Raw genomic sequence first — 14,932 nt, forward strand, 5'->3', positions numbered from 1 at the left:
CATCTTCTGATGGCCATCATGTTATGGATATATTCAGTCACATGCATTGTGGGGCTACGTTTTGTCATGTAATCCAGGGTGTAGGACCTTGGATCATCCGTGCTGTAGGGTATCCTTGATGTGATAAGAGCAATTGGTAAGGACTTGTATAAGATTCATAGTGCACCGAGCTTTACCAAATGCACTATTAATGAAAACATTAAAAGAAGAAACTGCTTCTCATATGAGTTTACTTAGGTTATGCTCATCACATCAAGAAAACCCTCTAGCACCAATGATTCTGGACAACAGATTCTTCTTTAAGGCTACTTTCACACATCTGTCTTTTGGCGCCATGCCGATTCCGGCGACGCGCCGGATGCGGCGTAATATGTGAAAACCGGAAGGAACAGAACCCGGATTTCTGCCTGATCCGATGGCCGGATGCGGCGGTAAACCTGATCCATTCCTTCCGGTTTTCATCCGTTTAGTCCGTTTTTCCATCCGTTTTTTGACAGATCCGGTTTTTAAAAACGCCCCCTATGTGTCGTGGGGGCAGGCCCATAGTTTCTGAGCATGCTCAGTGTAAAAAGCTGGATCAGGTGGTCGGATCTGCCTTTTCCGGATCCGGCGTCCCTAGACATGTATTGTAGTGAAAAGCCGGAAAGGCCGATCCGGCACTTCCGGCTTTTTCGCCGCAGACAAAAAACGTTACAGTAGATGTTTTTTCCAGATGCCGGAATCGAATGTTAGCCGGATCCGGGAAAAAAACGGAAGAAAAGCTGGGCCATCCGGCGCTAGTACAAGTCGATGGAGGAAAAAACGGTTCCGGTTTCTATTTTTTCCAGTTCCGGTTTTTCTCCAAAGAGCCGGATTTAGCCTGAAACAAAAAACCTGATGTGTGAAAGTAGCCTAAGACTTTCCTTATGTACGGTAATTCTCAAATGACTCCATTAACTTCTAAAGTTGAATATCTTCCTATATCTCTATCGGATCACTCTCACCTCTCGTTACAAGTGCAAGTGGCTCGTTAAGATCCAGGTATTCAATAAGTTGGAAACTTAATCCATTCTGGCTTAAATTTATTAATTGCACTATTATTAGGGAGAAACTTGGGGAATTCTTTGAAATCAATTCTGGCTCGGCCCCTAATAATGTGGTCTGGGATGCTTTGAAGTTCTTTTTAGGTAGGGTACTGATCAGAGAGATGAAACTGGTAAAAGATAATTCTCAGAAATGAGGTGTTGAATTGGAAAATAAGGTATGAGAAACCAAAACATTGTTCAAGCGGGAGAATAAAAAGCTTTGGAAAGAGACCTCCAAACAGCAGTTTTATGAGGAAGGAGAGAAACTACTGGATGCTTAGTAGCAAAAATGGCCCAAGTTTTTATACCAATTTGTATTCGTCTGGGGTGAAGATCTTGGAAGAGTTTTGATCTTTTTAGAGGAACAAGGCAAGGCTGCCCTATGTCCCCCTACTTTCCACTATTGCAATAGAACCTTTATCCTGCATAATTGGACAATGCCCGGGTATTAAGGGCTTTAAATATGATGACAAAGAGGAACAGACCACCCTGAATGCGGATTACTTATTTGTTGACAATTTGAACACCTCTCTCCCAGTAATAATGGATAAAATTTCCAAATTTGGGGTCTTTTCTGGTCTAAACATTAATTGGTTGAAGTCACCTTTGCTCCCGCTGGATAATAATATACATCTTCAACCAAATTAATCTTTTCGAAATCCCGGTGGTGCAAAAGTTCAAAGACCTAGGCATTCATGTTACCAGTGAGTTTAATGACTGCATTCCTTTAAACTTGAATCCTCTGGTAGTGAAGTCAAGAAATAAAGTTGGAGCATGGAGTCAAGTACCTCTCTCCACCCCTTAGCGAACAAAACTCATTAAAATGTGCCTCATGCCCTCTGTAGTCTATGCTCTACATATTTTTCACCTTTGGATCCCAAAGTATTGAATTAAATAAATGCATAATATCTTCCGGGACTTGGTCTGGAAAAAAGGGTGTCCCTAGAATATAGCTGGAAAAATTCAAGTTGCCCAAGGGTCAGAGTAGCTTAGCCCTTCCTAATGCATGGGAGTATTTTGTGGCCTTCAAGTTCCAACATTTCAGGGGCTGGGCATTGAAGAAGATTATGGACGCCGGGGCTGTGGTACCAAAATGTCTTGGAAGAGGGGGTAATATTTTGGAACTCTTAGAGTCAAATAAGCTCAAAGCCAAATCCAGTAACGCCCCAACCCTGGCTCTTATACATAAAGTGTGATGGACCTGTAAAAAGCTGTGGGGGCCTACTATAAATATACTCCTTTATCGAATAATCCAGGCTTGAGGGAGCTTTGTCATCATCTAGAAGTTGTCTATGTGTCATATATGTGTCTATATGCTGGTGTTGGTAGTTGATGTCATAAGATGCCCTGAGAGGTCTTGTAGAGTCCATGCCGAGCTGTTTTGTCAACACAAAGGGGCAGTTGGTTTTATATTTCTGGCTGGTCGTTGGAGTAAATGTTATGCTTTGTCCATGTGTGCACGGGTGGAAAATACACTTGGCCCCTTTAGAATTGTAATTCCGGTAAGCATGTATCTTTAAGGTCTTTTGTAGCTTTGCAAACACGAAGACTCGGAAATGTTCCTTATACCGTAACTCCCAAACCAAACACCGAGATACTTCCTGATGCAGAACTGAATCACCAAACAAACTGAGGTTTAGAAGCAACGCTGAATTGGTTCCAACCTCCATCACTATTTCGCGGCTGTTCTTCTTCATGCACAAATCACTCCCAGCTGCATGTGCTTTTCAAGCTATTGTAATTCTAGATCCAAGGCCTCTGGTCATGCGCCAGACCACGCATTAATCTCTGTAACTAATGGCTACGTGCATGTGCTGAAGGCCTCAAACACAAAGGGATGGAAGACATGCACTAGATGAGGAAGGAAACAAAAGAATTACGTACTTTTTCTATCATATATATAAATGGGACCAGACAACACATTACCCACCAGGTCCCCCTAGTATCCTGCAGACCTCTGTCTGTCTAGGACCTCTGTCCATGGTTATAGAAAAAAATACTAGCAAAACATATTAGAAGGCTGGTCAGATTGGTGGAAAAAGGGTCTACGGTGGGGCAGTAGGGTGGTTCAATTGTTGGTACAGTGGCTTTGTAGCTCTGGGGTCCTGGGTTCATATCCCACCAAGGACAACATCTCCAAAGGGTCAATATTTTCTTCCCATGTTCGTGTGGGTTTCCTCTGTTTATACCCAAAGATATACTGATAGTGACTTTACATTGTGAGCCCCAATGGGGAGAGCGATGATGTTTGTAAAGTGCTGTGGAATTAATGGTGTTATAGTGAGCGTATTAAATAATAATAATAATAATAAGGCTATTGCTTGTCTGGATTTGGAGGAAAGGACGTTTGTGATCATGCTGCAAACCACTTCCGATCCATTGCTTTTATCTGAAAAGCAAAGTAAATATGCACGAGCTAGAAGATGCTATTTGTTAGTGGGGATCTGGCAAGACGAACATCACTGGCCACTAGAGTATGCACTATGCAACACTTGTAGACACTTTATGGAAGTTGGTTTGTGTGGACATGGACCAATAAGGAGCAATGCGACCCTCACTCATCACCAAACTAAAGGGGCTACCTCATATCGTTGTGTTTCACTCTGTCACTTAATTTAAACATTGGTGGTCCCAATACACCTTGTTAGGCTCAAGGTCCGGTTGGGCACATGGGCCACGGGTGTCTGTGCAGCAGGCAGATGAGGCATGCATTATACAGGTAGCAGAGGTACTGGAGACTGCAGGCAAACAGGATACCGGGAAGCTGGTAGCAGGGGTACTGGAGGTCACAGGCAGGCAGGATACCAAGAAACTGGTAGCAGGGGTACTGGAGGTTACAGGAAGGCAGGATACCGGGAAGTTGATATCAGGAGTACTGGAGGCCGCAGGAAGGCAGGATACCGGGAAGCCGGTGGCAGGGGTACTGGAGGCCGCAGACCGACATTATACTGGGAAGCTGGTAGCAGGGGTACTGGAGACCTCAGGCAGACAGGATACCAGGATGCTGGTAGCAGAGGTACTGGATACCGCAGGCAGACTGGATACTGGGAAGCTGGTTGAAGGGGTACTGAAGACTTCAGGCAGACAAGATACCGGGAAGCTCGTAGCAGAGTTACTGGAGGCTACAAGCAAACAGGATACTGGGAAGCTGGTAGCAGGGGTATTGGAGGCCGTAGGCAGACTGGATACCGGGAAGTTGGTAGCAGGGGTACTGGAGGCCACAGGCAGACAGGATACCGGGAAGCTGGTAGCAGGGGTACTAGAGGCCACAGGCAGACATGATACCGGGAAGCTCATAGCAGAGTTACTGGAGGCTACAGGCAAGCAGGATACTGGGAAGCTGGTAGCAAGGGGACTGGAGACCTCAGGCAGACAGGATACTGGGAAGCTGGTTGCAGCGGTACTGGAGGCTGCAGGCAGACAGGATAACAGGAAGCCGATGGCAGCAGTACTGGAGGCTGCAGGCAGACAAGATACCAGGAAGCTGGCAGCAGGGGTACTGGTGGCCGCAGGCAGACAGGACACCAGGAAGCTGGTAGCAGGAGTACTGGAGGCCACAGGCAGACAGTATATCGGGAAGCTGATAGCAGGGGTACTGGAGGCCGTAGGCAGACAGGATACCGGGAAGCTGGTAGCATGGGTACTGGAGGCCGCAGGCAGACAGGATACCGGGAAGCTGGTAGCATGGGTACTGGTGGCCGCAGGCAGACAGGATACTGGGAAGCTGGTAGCATGGGTACTGGAGGCCGCAGGCAGACAGGATACTGGGAAGCTGGTAGCATGGGTACTGGAGGTCTCAAACAGAATACAGGGAAGTTGGTAGCAGAGGTACTGGAGACCGCAGCTAGACAGGATAATGGGAAGCTGGAAGCAGGGGTACTGGAGACCGCAGCTGGACAGGATAACAGGAATCTCGTAGAGGTACTGGAGACGACAACTGGGCAGGATAAAGGGAAGCTGGTATCAGATGTACTAGAGGCTTCAGATGGTCAGGCAGCAGAAGACTTGGAGACCAGGAACAGGTACCTAAAGCGCAGACAAACTAAAATCTTTATATAAAGACACAGATGTGTTTTTTGGTGGGCCTTATATAGGCCTATGTAGATGATTACATGGGAGCATGTTGGGCTACGTGCAAAGTCTGACAGTGGAGTACAAGAGTATCTAGCAGATCGGGGTGAAGGGAGTAGAGCACTGACCTAGGACCGGTGTGTATTGTAACAGTCCTTTACTCTACTGATACCATCTCCTGACATAACTCAACTATCTATGATGCATCAAAACAGTGACTTTAAGAATATATGATACGTGATGCCCTATATCTTTACCGGCACAGTAATAACCATTCATCTTGTTTTGATGCCAGATCAGTTCAGTCATGTGCATTTCCTATAAGTGTGGATGGACACGGTTGGTCAATGAATAAATAACTTATTATCTGAGGGTGTTCTCGGTATTATACTGTAGATAGGTATCTGGTAAGGCATCCATGACACAACCAGGCTTGTGTTCAGTACATTAATTCTCTGGCATGGCAACAAGTGTTGTACATTTATTCCAATCTTAATCATGTTTCCTACTATCTTTCTAGAAAATCTTGTAGGCATGCGTGCATGAAATCAGGTATGTCCTGAAATCACCAGAAACTAGAAGTCTTGAGTTGTACTAGCAGCTCAATAAAGAAACAGTCAGCAGAAAATGAATGTCCAAATCAAGCACAGGCGCTCGGTGCACCATCAGAGTGGCCAAACAGTTCAGTGCAACTTTTGACCCAATTGTGTTCCATCTATTGCCTCTTCCTTGATTGACGGTTCTGACTTTACAGGAGCCTTAGAAAATCGGAGATAAATGGAAAACCAGTAGGCGGGAAGGTTCACTCAACTCTTGGCCACACCAAGGGTGCACCAGGTGTCTGTGCTTGGTAAGGACAGTTAGTTTGTCCTGACAGCTTACCTTTAAGGATACTTTTTCATCTTTTCCTGGAAAACATGGGTGACCATCCGTGGAAACTCTTGAGAAGTAACACAGAGCCTCACAAAATATTTTTTTTCAGCCCTGCCCATTTACACAAGACATGCTGCTTAATTAAATTACAGGTAGAAAATGTGACCCCATTTATCACATCTTAAAGAAAAATACAACTTCCAGGCCAGATGCAGCGGATATTCCTCTTCCTCACTTCTAGCATCTTGTAAACGTCTTCGCTTTTGTGCAGCACCACAATGTTCTGATGCTGGTCCCGAAGTCGGTATGTTGGTTGTCACAGTACCCTTTGGAGAGGACTCTGGCAATGAGGAAAGGTATTTTGTCAAGGCACTTTGCACCTTCCATGACGTTTGCTTGCTCTTCCATGAGGTTTTCCAATTTTTGCCAGTACTTGAGTCAGGATATTTGCTATGGCAATGCCCAAGAGTGGAGAGGACTTGGAAACGAGGAGAGGTGACAATATTTTTCAGGAAAGCTGCAACTGGGAGATTAGCTTGCTCTTCCAGGAGGTTTTCTGTTTGTTTTTTTCTGGTCCCAGAGTGAAGATGTTGGCCATAGCAGGAAACAGGAATAAAAAGTAGAGGTAAGTATTTTGTCTGGGCGTGCTGCACCTGTGAGAATTTCTTGCTCTTCCGATAGGTCTTCCAAGTTTTGTTGGTCCTTGAGTTGGGATGTTGGCAGTGGCGGTGCCCAGGAGTTAAGAGGATGGACAATGAGGAGAGGCGGGTGTTTTGTTAGGATATGTAGCACATGGGAGATTAGCTTGCTCTTCCAGGAGGTTTTCCAATTTCTGCTGGTCATAGAGTTGGGATGTTAGCTGTGGCAGTACCCAAGTATGAAGAAGACTTGGGAACAATGTGAGGTGAATATTTTGCCAGAACATGCTAGACTAGGGAGATTTTCTTGCTCCACCAGGAGGTCTTCTATTTTTTGCTGGTCCCAGTTTCGGGATGTTGGGCATAGCGGTGCCCAGTAGTGAAAAGGAGAGGTGAGTATTTTGTCAAGACGTGCTGCACCTGGGAGATTTGCTGGCTCTTCCGATAGGTCTTCCAATTTTTGTTGGTCCTGGGAAATTAGCTTGCTCTTCCAGTTGGTGTTCCAATTTTTGCTGGTCCTAGAGTTGGGATGTTGGTTGTGACAGTACCCGGAGTGAAGAGGACTTGGGAACGAGGAGCGGTGAGTATTTTGTCAGGGCATGCTATACCTCAGAGATTAGCTTGCTCTTCCAGTAGGTCTTCCAATTTTTGTTGGTCCTGGGAAATTAGCTTGCTCTTCCAGTTGGTGTTCCAATTTTTGCTGGTCCTAGAGTTGGGATGTTGGTTGTGACAGTACCTGGAGTGAAGAGGACTTGGGAACGAGGAACGGTGAGTATTTTGTCAGGGCATGCTATACCTCAGAGATTTGCTTGCTCTTCCAGTAGGTCTTCCAATTTTTGTTGGTCCTGGGAAATTAGCTTGCTCTTCCAGTTGGTGTTCCAATTTTTGCTGGTCCTAGAGTTGGGATGTTGGTTGTGACAGTACATTGAGTGAAAAGGACTTGGGAAAGAGGAGCGGTGAGTATTTTGTTAGGACATACAATACCTGTGAGATTTGTTTGCTCTTCCAAGAGGTCCTCCCATTTTCCAGGAGATTTCTTGTTGCCCCGCGACATGCGAGTGCCTTTCTATCTTCCTGGATGGGCATCCAGCTTTCTTGGCCCACCAACTGTTAAATATTCCCACTGCTATGGTACTGAATTACTAGACAAATTTGCCATTCAGGACTCTAGGAGAGCTGCTGGTAGCTTTAATGGTGTTTTTCCCCGCAAACGTGTAAGAAACTTTTACAATAGCTTTATGTTGTTTTTTTGTTTTTTGTTTTTTTTTCTTTACAATGACTAAAGGAGAAAATGCCAGTTCTTTTTGGTTGTAGGAGGCACTGCTCTATAAATAACAGGTGGAGTGGCACTCAGTGAAGCAGATCATTGCTCTTTAGAGTCAACAGTGAATAACGTTGTTCTACCTGGGAACAGAATAAAATCTATTCCTGCAATGTCTGGATGCACGATGTTTGCCTGCTCTGTTGCAAGGTGATCGCTTCTCTAGAGCGAACGACTCTCAAGCTAGGAAATTATACAGATAAGATTTTTTTTTTTTTCTCTTCATCACGCGATGCGGCATGTGACAGCAGGGACCACACAACCAATGAAACCAGCAGAGCCATTTTATAAGATGCAGATCTTTCAACGCTGATCAAACATTTTAGGGTGACGGCGGAGAGCGGCACTTTTATTTTTTGTCTTGCTAATCCGTGAACGGGAGCCTTGTGCATTGCCTGAAAAAAAAAAGAGAAAATCCAGAGAAGGGATCCGCAACCTGTCTGGTAAGAAAGGAATTTCTGGTGGGCATTTTAACCAGTTCACTGCAATGGGAAGTGATTTTTTTTCGCATATGAGGGGCACACATTTGAATTCTTGGCATCATATTTGGCATCGACTTGTGATCTTGTTAGCCAAAGTTTCCATTCTCCTTTTCTTTTAATTTGATCTAGCTCATAGATATTGCAGGTATTGACGCATGCAATACGAAGAGCGTAGATGTCAAACACAAAGGTGGTCATCGTCAGCAGTAAGACGGATGTCGCAGAGATTAATTAATTGTTTAACTCTTGCTAAGCTTGATTTTTGCAGCGTAATTGAGGGTAGAATCGGCTGCCTCATTGGGCAACTCCTTATATTGATCTCCCCCGTAGTTAGCAGATCACTCGGGTATCGTAGCAGAGTAAATAATCTTCTGCAAGGAAAACAAATATACAGTATGGCCGCCAGAAGTCTAAAACTGATTTTACGAACAACCCTAGACTTCACGATTATCACCACGACTGCTCTTGTGTAGACTTTTCTTACATTCCCAACGGAGACGGTTGACTCTGGCCTTTAGGGTGTCTAGGAATATCCTTGGGTCCTTTAATTTCAAGACACTAGTACCACCTAGACAATATGGGATATGGCTGCAGATGACGTAAGTGGACTAATGTTACTTGTCCGCCACATTATCATCTATTTTAGGAGAGTTTCTTATCCTTCCTATATTGTTTAAGACTGTGCCCTGCAGTCCAAAGACTAATATATGGAAACCCTCCGATGATTGATAATGGCATGCGTTTATTTAGCTATATGTCAAAATGCCGTTGACTAACATAAAATGATTCTGGCAGCGAACGTGGTGGAAATCTTGTTTTTGGGCCAAAAATAATCTAAAATTTTCAAAGTAACATAAATAACGATTAAAACGATAAAAAAAGTAATGTAAATGGACTCATAAAACATGCAAAGTGACAGTAGAAAAATAAACGGCTTGGGTGCTCATGTCTCTGTATCATTTTAATGATGTTGTACCAGGCTTATTTTTCATGTGATGTATGTGCCAGCACGTCTGATGAATAGTCATCGAGTGCCAAGTAAGCTCCCATAGAGACATGTAGTATGCCTTTTATTGCTCATCCGGGTTCACTTAATTTCATTGCTCCAAAATAGCTACCTTTTTTTCACGAAGATCTGTTTCTTTAATCCTTTGTTCCTGGCATACAACTGCTGGATAATCCATTAGCTGAAAAAAAGTGAAAGTTGGCATGAAGCACAATGACAAGGTTGTTCTAGGTACTGTCCTACAAAATGACGGCTCCACACCAGTCCACTGGTTATTTGTGGTATTGCAGCTCAACCCCATTCACTTCAAGCCAATTATACATCCCACCCATGTACTCTTAGTTAGCACTTTCTCTAGATTTTTTTAGGGTGTTTTAATTTAAGCTGAGTATCTCCTCTAATTGGGTCGGCTCCACTGATTCTGGAATAGTTTTTCTTTTTTTTCTGGGCCTCTCCGTTCCAAAGTTATGCCCACTGAAAGCAAAGATTACAATTTTCCCTTCAACCAACTGGGTGTATAGCGCAAAACTTCTTCATGGGCGTGGCTGTGTTTTGATTGGCCAGTGTCAGGGGAGAAAAAGGCCAACGCCCACAGAAAATGTTAACGGGAACATTTGCTCCATCACTGGAGGCATAACTTTGGAACAAAGGGGCACAGAAAAAAAAGAAAAACTGTTCCAGAATCAGTGGATCGATACCGTTCGGAAGAGATGCCCAGTTTAAATTTTAGAAAATCCAGTGAAAAGTCCTCTTTAGTACGAAGTGTGAACATATTTTATGCCTTCTCAAGATTTTCTAAGGACCATCATGGTCTCGTAATTATTAGAAACTATATGTATAAAGTGAAATAAGCATTGGATATGAAAAATGTGGAATATTAGGTGATTTATGACAAATGTGTAATTTTATCTACTAGAAAAAGATCTACAAGTACAAAAAGGTCCTGAGTAACCCGAATCGTTGGGAGGTTGTGCTGAAGGAGATTAGATCCTTGGTGGATATGGCACTGACATCCCCACTGCAAGATGACTCCATCCACCAGACACCACTAGAAATTGTCTCCAAGTTACTATCAGAGGTAAGCCATTACCCCGTTACTTTACTCAGACTGGTGGCCATCTATTCTACGGGCTAGCAGATGGCAGACTACGTCACCCTGTTGTTTGCCTCCCATTCACAGTAATCTGTTGATGGACACTTGGGGCAACTAAGAGGAATTTAAAGTTGTTTTTTTTGTTGTTTTTTTACATAACTTTATTTTTTTTCTATGTAATAGAAGAGCAACATTATTTAGGAGGAAAGACCCTGATTCCAGCAAAGTATCACTTACTGGGCTACCTGTTTCTGTTTCAATAAAACCACTGATTAATTAGCAGGAGATTATCACTAGAGGACTAGGTGTCTCGTGCCTCCTAGTCTGACCCTCCCACCACCACCACTGATTATCTACTTTCTGCCTATGCACAGTGTACACGGACAGCCGCCAATCAGTGTAGTGGGCAGGGCTGTCTACTTTCTGCCTATGCATTGTAAGCCACCAATCAGTGTTGTAAGACCATCATTGGAATCATCCGAATCTGGTTCTGTGTCCCTAAATCATGCTGCTTTCAGATTTCATAGCAAAAACTTGGTGACAGATTCCCTTAAAAGAAGCTGTGGAGTAATTCCAAACTTTTCAATCTATGCCTTGCTGGGGATCTAAGTGCCCCCCTATAGACCTTGCTTGGTTTCCATCCAGATGAATATGACGTTCCTCTAAGATTCAAGTTCTTGGCACAAGACCAAACTAAGAGGTTTCCAAAGAACTTAAATGTAAGGATTGAGAAACAGTGTTTAAGATTGAATGCTCAAAATGGAAATGTTTTGATCACTGTCCGCCTGTAAACCCATCCAAGATCTGAAATTTATCGAGTTCAAATCAGCTCTAATTGTGAAGAGCACTTGATATGATCTTGTGTTCTTCTCGATAACCGGCAGTGTCACCAGTCATCCACCGGTGACCGCATTATCCGCTAATAAAATTGTGACTCATTCCTATTAATCTGTCAGTAAAATAAATGTCCTTGGTTCATTGTATGTAAAACACACACACACAAAAAAGTTTGCCCTATCGCGGAAGAAGCCTTTTAATATGCTTGGCACAATTAATTTTGTACACAATGATGTGTCCAAAGAAAGGAACAATTTGTTTTTCTGTTCTCCATCTGGGACCGGTTGAGAATCCAACGATTTTCATGTTAACTGAAAACACTTTAGTCTCTTCCGTTCACACTCGGTGGCAGAAGGCTGGAAAAACAATTCCTATCAGATATTTTTTTTCCCGAAATGTAGAGATCGTTCACATTTTGGAGACTAGTCGTGGTACAGTTATTGATAATAGAGAGTTAATTTGGGTGTTTGGGGCATTTTGTGAATCTTTTATTTTTAATCTTGGGGAGAATTACAATTTCCTAAAATGTAATGGTATCGGTTGTTCTCTTTAGTAACAGAAGTGTGACAATAGGTATAGTTTTCAGTTATGTAGTAGTGATGAGCGAGTGTACTCGTTGCTTGGGTTTTCCCCGAGCACGCTTGGGTGACCTCCCGAGTATTTGTGAGTGTTCGGAGATTTAGTTTTCATCGCAGCAGCTGAATTATTTACAGCTACTACCCAACCTGAGTACATGTGGGGGTTGCCTGGTTGCTAGGGAATCCCCACATGTAATCAAGCTGGCTAGTTGTTGTAAATCATCCAGCTGACGCGATGAAAACTAAATTTCTGGGCAGTTAGAAATACTCGGAGACCACCCGAGCGTGCTCAAGAAAACCCGATCAACGAGTACACTCGCTCATCACTGGTATGTAGCTTTCCCATTGTTTGCTTTGAAGACTTGTGTGGAGGAGATGGGATGTTTTCTCGTCAAATTTTTGCTCCATTGACCAACTAAAAAGTTCTTCAACTTGTACCCTGTATTGGTTTTTAGGTCTTTAACTTGCTTTTATTGGACAACCTCTTTTTCATCTTTCCACAGGTTAGGTGATAACTAACTGATCGGTGGCGGTCCAACCACTGAGACCTGCACCGATCAGCAGAACGGGAAATTTTTTATCTCCAATACAAAATGTAACGACAGATCAGACACCCAATCCTGCTCCTTTTTCATTATTTATGAAAAATCCGAGCACAGTGACGCGTTGGTCGAGTATATGCACTTCAGTTTAATTCCAATGGAGATAAAGGTTTCCGGTCTGCCGATTGGTACGGATCCCAGCAGTCGGACCTTCACTGATTACCAAGGTGGTTAGATGAAGACTTGTTTTCACTGGACAACCCTTTTTATTCAGCTATTGTTTAGTTTCTTGCATTTAGAACATAGTTTTGGAAATGGCCACATGTTAATGTTTTTTTCAGATGGAGGTGATTTCTATCAGTCAGAACAGATCGTCTTTAGCACCACGTGGTCATCAAAAAAAAAATTGTTTTGGATGGATAATAACAATCTTTTCATCTTGACAAGTTAGAGTCAGTAGGTTAGAAATGTGAAGTCCAACTTCATTTGTTGTTTTGATGACCAACGAGTTGTCGTATTGACAAAACCTGTACGCCAGCTGTGGGTGGTCATCCTCCGCATTAAGGAGACATCAGAGGTGGCCATCAACTCCATAAGAGGATGTATTTACACAGCCACATTGGTCAACTCTTCTTTTGAAGATAAAGTGTAAAAATCAGCATCCTACATAATTGTTGATGTATTGCCCCATCTTGGTGTGTTCTGCTGAAGCACGTGCCACACGGTACTCTGAAATACACAAGGCCTCTTGGCCATAACTGAGACCTTACATTGACATTTGTCTACATCTTGGGTTGCTCTTTGAGATCTTACTACATTTGATATATTGTATTCTGTGGATTGCCATGGATGGACCCTGTGTGATCTAGGCTCATGAACTAAATAGCTTTGTTTTTTTTTTTCTTATACATTATCATAGTTAAAAGCACTTGCTAATGTTCTAAAGCCACTTTCCACCTGAAAATTGGGTGAGCCTCTATAGTCATTGTTACACATATGACCCCAGACTTTTAATCCAGTAAATGTATATTTATGGTGAAATTGCTCATTTTACCAGGTGTCCTGTGTTATTGATCTATGATGTCTCAGATGTGCAGGGAAGATAATTGTTGGTGATTTATTCCTACAGAACATTAACCTAACCACTCAGGAGCACGAGAGCATCATTGTGGTGAGTCAAGATATTTCTGTATTAATATTAGTACTTTCATGGGATGGGGTTTGTAGGGTTCCACTTTACATACGATTGGTTGATGGGTAGATCTGTTTTGACACTTTACTCGAATAGTAGAAACAGGCAGCCATATTCTTTTTTGGTCATGTTGCTTAGATATTGAGTGAATTGATCATAGGTCATGTCCTCAATCTTCGACCTCTGCCGATCAGTATGATGATGGGCCGAGCTATTGTGAAAGAAGTTGCGTTTCGATCCCTGATCAGCTGGGATTACAGATGTCAAAACCCTACCAATCAAAGATTGATGGCTTCTCCTAAGGATGAGCCATTAATGTCTCGGAGAACTTCTTCAATATCCTGGACAAAAAAATTGCCAGCTAAACTTTTGATTTGTTAACAAATACGGTAATTTTTTAGTTTTGCATCATGGACAACTAGATCCCAGAATAGGCTTCCGTGCAGCACCTTCCTCCAGCGAGAATGAATTGTTACGTCTAGTAATACGATAGCATTACAATGGAGGCGAGAAGAGTAGCCGAGACCTTGCCTTGTATTTACAAAACCACATTTGGTTGCTTGGTTATGGGATAATTAGGTGACCTGAGTTTTCTGAAAGTTTGACAGTTGTTTAAAAGAAACAAGAAATAAACAAACCCTCTGCGCTCGTAAAGTATCGTCTGTTTTTGGACTAGTAATGGAAAATGGAAAAACACCATAATTTTTAGAGAGCTCTGTTAGTCTGGTGCGAAGACTGAAGTGACAGCGTTAAACACTGCTACAACCATCAACGTGATTTTTCTGTCTATAAAATCTCATGATTTGCTCTGCATCGAGAGTCCTATGTAACAACGATAATGTCGATGTCTTCAGCGGTCATATAAAGGCCGCTTTCCAGGATGTATAGGAATATTTACCAGCATCTTGTTGCCTTAAAGAAGTTCACCGGGATATATCAATTTAGCCCGAATTACGGATCTTGTGGTGGACTTCAAGGCCATCAGGTGAACGGGAGTCCTAAGGGTACTTAGGATTACTAAGAAAAGTATGAGATTTTTTTCTCATTTTTTTTTTTTAGAGATCAACAATTCCAACACTACTTATGGATTTTTTTCTAAAATTGTATTTTTGAATTCTGGTAGAGGTGGATGTGCCTGCAAAATTGGAGCTGCTGCTCTCCTACTTCCAGAGACAACGTTTAATTAAATCTAACAAGTAGATGGCTGCCTCCGCCTTAAGTAGGTGTCAGGTCAG

At 42.9% G+C, this 14,932-nt stretch overlaps 1 protein-coding gene across 5 annotated transcripts in view; it reads left to right on the forward strand.

Annotated features, from left to right (window-relative positions):
- The window catches only part of CMIP (c-Maf inducing protein), a 132,841-nt gene that overhangs the window by 76,757 nt on the left and 41,152 nt on the right, over positions 1–14,932 (forward strand). For 4 of the 5 annotated variants that reach the window (XM_069738783.1, XM_069738784.1, XM_069738785.1 and 1 more), the window contains exons 4-5: positions 10,372–10,533; positions 13,635–13,676. In XM_069738783.1, the coding sequence (XP_069594884.1) occupies positions 10,372–10,533; positions 13,635–13,676 (204 nt within the window). Of the gene's footprint in view, positions 1–8,296; positions 8,411–10,371; positions 10,534–13,634; positions 13,677–14,932 lie in introns of those variants that run through there. The other variant, XM_069738786.1, reaches the window with a different exon arrangement.

Source organism: Ranitomeya imitator, chromosome 9, assembly GCF_032444005.1.
Source record: "Ranitomeya imitator isolate aRanImi1 chromosome 9, aRanImi1.pri, whole genome shotgun sequence".
Taxonomy (NCBI): Eukaryota; Metazoa; Chordata; class Amphibia; order Anura; family Dendrobatidae; genus Ranitomeya; species Ranitomeya imitator.